A 3990-nucleotide genomic window follows, 5' to 3' on the forward strand; every position below is an offset into this window, starting at 1 on the left:
ATATATTTATATACATTATGTATAATTAGAATATAACTTTTTATATAATTATTTTTTAATTATATATTTTTACACAATTAAATGCAATTGGTACTATTATAAATTTTAAGTTTACATAAATAGAACGAGCGAACACTCTTGATACGATTTCATTATAATCTGGAAAAGTTATTTTGTATTTCAATTTAATTTTTTGAGCGATAAAAATAGATTCAAAAAGTGAAAATTTATATATTTTTTTTTTCTCTCAATTTGTACTTATTATATTATAAATGTAATCAATGTAGAACAACATTAGAACATTTATTTATTGACTTTAATATAATAATTGATTCATATTATTAAAAAAATCATCATTTGATTTTTGATTAGTTTCAAATAGAATTTATTATTTATCATTTACAATATAATTATAACAGTATTAACATTATTATTTATAAATAATATAATTATAAAATAAACATAATTCAGAATTTCATTTGATTTTAATTAAAATTGCGAATATGAATGAATTGTATTACAATATATTTTAATAGAATATTACTAATATTTTTAATAAAAAAAAATAATGAAAAGAAAAATATAATATTGTATTTTATTGAAAATATTTTATTGAAAAAATTTACTATTCAAAATTGTAAATTTTATAAAATTCAAAAAAACTCACCGCTCAAAAAATTAAATCGTATAAATAGAAATTATTTATACGATTTATTTATGCAGGATATTAATGCATCGAGCATATGATGTTTAATCATTATTGTATTTTAGATTGCACAGGTAAATTCTGTAATAAATGAAGACGCAATTGCTCGATTTTCATTTTTCGTCAGTTAACATTTTTCAAACTAGCGTGTATTCGAACATTAAGCCGACTTTCAAAATCGTAATCTCTATATTGATTTTGGGCTCTTAAAAGAAACATTTTTCCTTCTTCAGTATTCTAAAACATTGAACATGCATAAATTAAATTAGTATCAAATATACAAAGAAAATTAATTTTTTATAAATTTTTAATATTCAATAGCTTCTAATTCTTGAATTAAAATACGAAATATTTCAATTAATAAAAAAATATGTAAAATATTTAATTGTTTGTAAATCTTTTTCTATTGCTATTATTTTTCCATAATACAAGTTTATTTATTACCATTTAATAATTAATAATATTTATCTTAATTTTCATCAAATATAATGTTTATTAATTTTTTTTCTAATATTATGTTATTTATTGCATTTATTTTTAATATTTTTTGAAAGAAAAAATTATAATTTTAAAAACAATTAATTACAAAATTTTGTGTAATTTGTTTAACTATATATATCAATATTTATTTTACTTACATTAATACTGCAAAGTACAGTACCAAGTTCGTAAAGTGCAAATGCACTAACATGTTGATCATATGCATCATTAAGTGGATTACGACGTTTCAGACAATTTCTATAACTTTCAATCGATGCTTGGATATCACCAAGATAAGAATAAGCTGCTCCTTCGATTAAGTTAGCTAATCCAGCCATTGGTTCATCCGTATAATTATTTTTACATTCTGATATAAGAAAATATATTTAATAAAATATAATTTATATTTTATTTAGATTTAAATTTAAAGAAAGAATTTAAATTTTTTTATGAAAATGAATTTATTATTGATATAATTAAAAATTATATATCAATTAAAAAATTTTTTAGAAAATATGCAATTGATCAGAATTTGCAAAGGAAACAGTAAAAGATTTTATTTTTTAGATTTATATTATACATGTTGAAAATTTCATTGAAATCACTTAAAGACAATTATTAAATATCAATAATAATAAAATTTAAATTTAAAAATATAAAAAAAATTTTAAAGAATATTCAAATATTTTCTGCCAATATAGAAATAAAATATAAAAAAAATATTCATAAAACATAACGAAAATTTAATATTATAATTATATATATTTTGCATTTGGAGATTAAAATCAAGTTTTTTTGATTTGATTGAAAAGTTTAATTAAAATTAAATATTTTTAGGAGATTAATATTTATTACCTAAAAGTATTCCTTGTAACGAATCAATAGAACAGGACGGCATGGCATTCCATAAATATAATAATTCATAAACAAGCAATCTGTAGTACAAAATTGTATAAGGCTGTCCAGTCTCTTGATCTAGGAGTTTAGGTATTCGACGTAAAACGAATAAACCTAATTGTGTTTCTTTACTCATTCGATTGTCACAGTGAAGAATTTTTCGATAAGATGAGGCCACAATATCAAATTTACCAATCGCTCCACAACAAACTAAGAAAAAATATAAAGAATACAAAGAAATAGTTGAAATAAAAATTATATTATTAATAGAAGAAAAAAAATAAATATCTTACCGATTGTTAAATAAGCATAGAAGCTCACGGACCATCGAGACTGCTGTCGCAATTGTGTCAAAGATTTATAAGCTTTTTCATAACTTAAACGAATCAGATGACACCAAGCAACTTCGTGTAGGCATAATAATTTAATCTCTCTTTGACTTGAAGCTTCAACAGCTTTTGCATATGCTTGAAGAGCACCATTTACATTTGACTGTAATATAAATTAATTTGATATAAATTTAACTATAAACATAATTTTATAATTTTATTCTATAATTTTATAAACAATTTAATATATAAAATAACGTCAATCAGGGGATGTGAAGTATTAATGGAAAGCTTAATTAAAGGAATCTATTAGTAGATGTCTGAAATTTAAAAATTATAACATTTTTGTGGCGGTATGCGATTAATTCGCATAAAGAAAATATATTTTTAAAATTAGACTAGTAATTTGTAATTTGATGATGCCATATACTTATAATTTATATTTATTTATTATTAATTATTTTTTATTTATTATTAATATTAATTAATAAATATATTGGGAAAAAATAAAAATTATTCGAAATCATGATTATATTATCGATTTTTTGATTTGTTATTGGAAACGTAATTCTGAAACAAATTCAATTTCTTTTGTATATTATATTTACAATTAGATTTATTTCTAGATATAATTTTCATTGCTATGTTATATTGTAACATGATAAATTTATTGATAATGATGTCAAATATCAAATTCTGGGTACTATACTATAGTATAGTATCGCAAACAAAATTTTTGATCTAAATTTAGAGAATTTTTTTGAATTTGAAAATCATGATCATTTTTCAAGTGCTGAACGGTTTTTAAAATACCTTTGAATATTATTAATATAAAAACTATTGGAACAATTTATATAATTTTTAGTAAATCAAAAAAATTGTAAATTTTCAAAATTTAAATCAAAAATTTTGTTTGAGTAATACTATAGTAGTCCAAATTTTAAATTATGTATATAAAAAATACATTTAAATAATTATAAATACATTCTTACCTCAAGCCTCTCTATTCGACCAGCGAAAAAGAGAAAAAGAGCAGAATTATTAAACTCTGGATGGCATTCTGTTATTAATTGTTTGGCGTCATTTACACCGGCACGGAGATTACTTCCATCAAGAGCAAAAAATGGTCGTGCAATTGTATGATACCAAAGTAAAGATAAACTGAAACAAAAAAATAAAATAATAATATTGCAATATTAAACGATTAATTAATTTTTATAATGATAAAGTTAGTAAAAGATATGGTATTTTTATTATATTTTCGAAAATGAATTTTTATAAATTTCTCCACTTAATTATCTACTATATATTCGGATTTAAAGGAATTTAAATATAATAAGTAATATTTAGATATTTAGATATATTGATTGAAATTTATTTATAAGCAATTATTAAATAATGATGCAATGGAACTTGAGCTGTCTTATTCTAATTTCATATTAGTTTGTTTGACCTAAATCTCTTTTTTTATAACTTAATGTAACTTAATATAATAACAATTGATATTTTTATAGCAATTCTTATATATTATATATATATATTATATATATAATATATATAATATTATATATATTATAT

At 19.9% G+C, this 3990-nt stretch overlaps 2 protein-coding genes across 4 annotated transcripts in view; both read right to left on the minus strand.

Moving 5' to 3' along the window:
• Nucleotides 1-3990, minus strand: part of LOC102677066 (tetratricopeptide repeat protein 39C-like) — a 21958-nt gene that overhangs the window by 9681 nt on the left and 8287 nt on the right. For all 3 annotated transcript variants that reach the window (XM_031511742.1, XM_006618260.2, XM_006618259.2), the window contains 3 exons: nt 3405-3573; nt 2377-2575; nt 2042-2293 (listed from right to left, as the gene is read on the minus strand). In XM_031511742.1, the coding sequence (XP_031367602.1) occupies nt 2042-2293; nt 2377-2575; nt 3405-3573 (620 nt within the window). The remainder of the gene's footprint in view (nt 1-2041; nt 2294-2376; nt 2576-3404; nt 3574-3990) is intronic.
• LOC102676734 (soluble calcium-activated nucleotidase 1) overlaps nt 3584-3990 on the minus strand; it is an 11493-nt gene continuing 11086 nt past the window's right edge. The window contains exon 5 of the mRNA XM_006618258.2: nt 3584-3602. The gene's annotated coding sequence lies outside the window, so the exon portion shown is untranslated. The remainder of the gene's footprint in view (nt 3603-3990) is intronic.

This window comes from Apis dorsata, unplaced genomic scaffold, assembly GCF_000469605.1.
Source record: "Apis dorsata unplaced genomic scaffold, Apis dorsata 1.3 scaffold_346, whole genome shotgun sequence".
Lineage (NCBI taxonomy): Eukaryota > Metazoa > Arthropoda > Insecta > Hymenoptera > Apidae > Apis > Apis dorsata.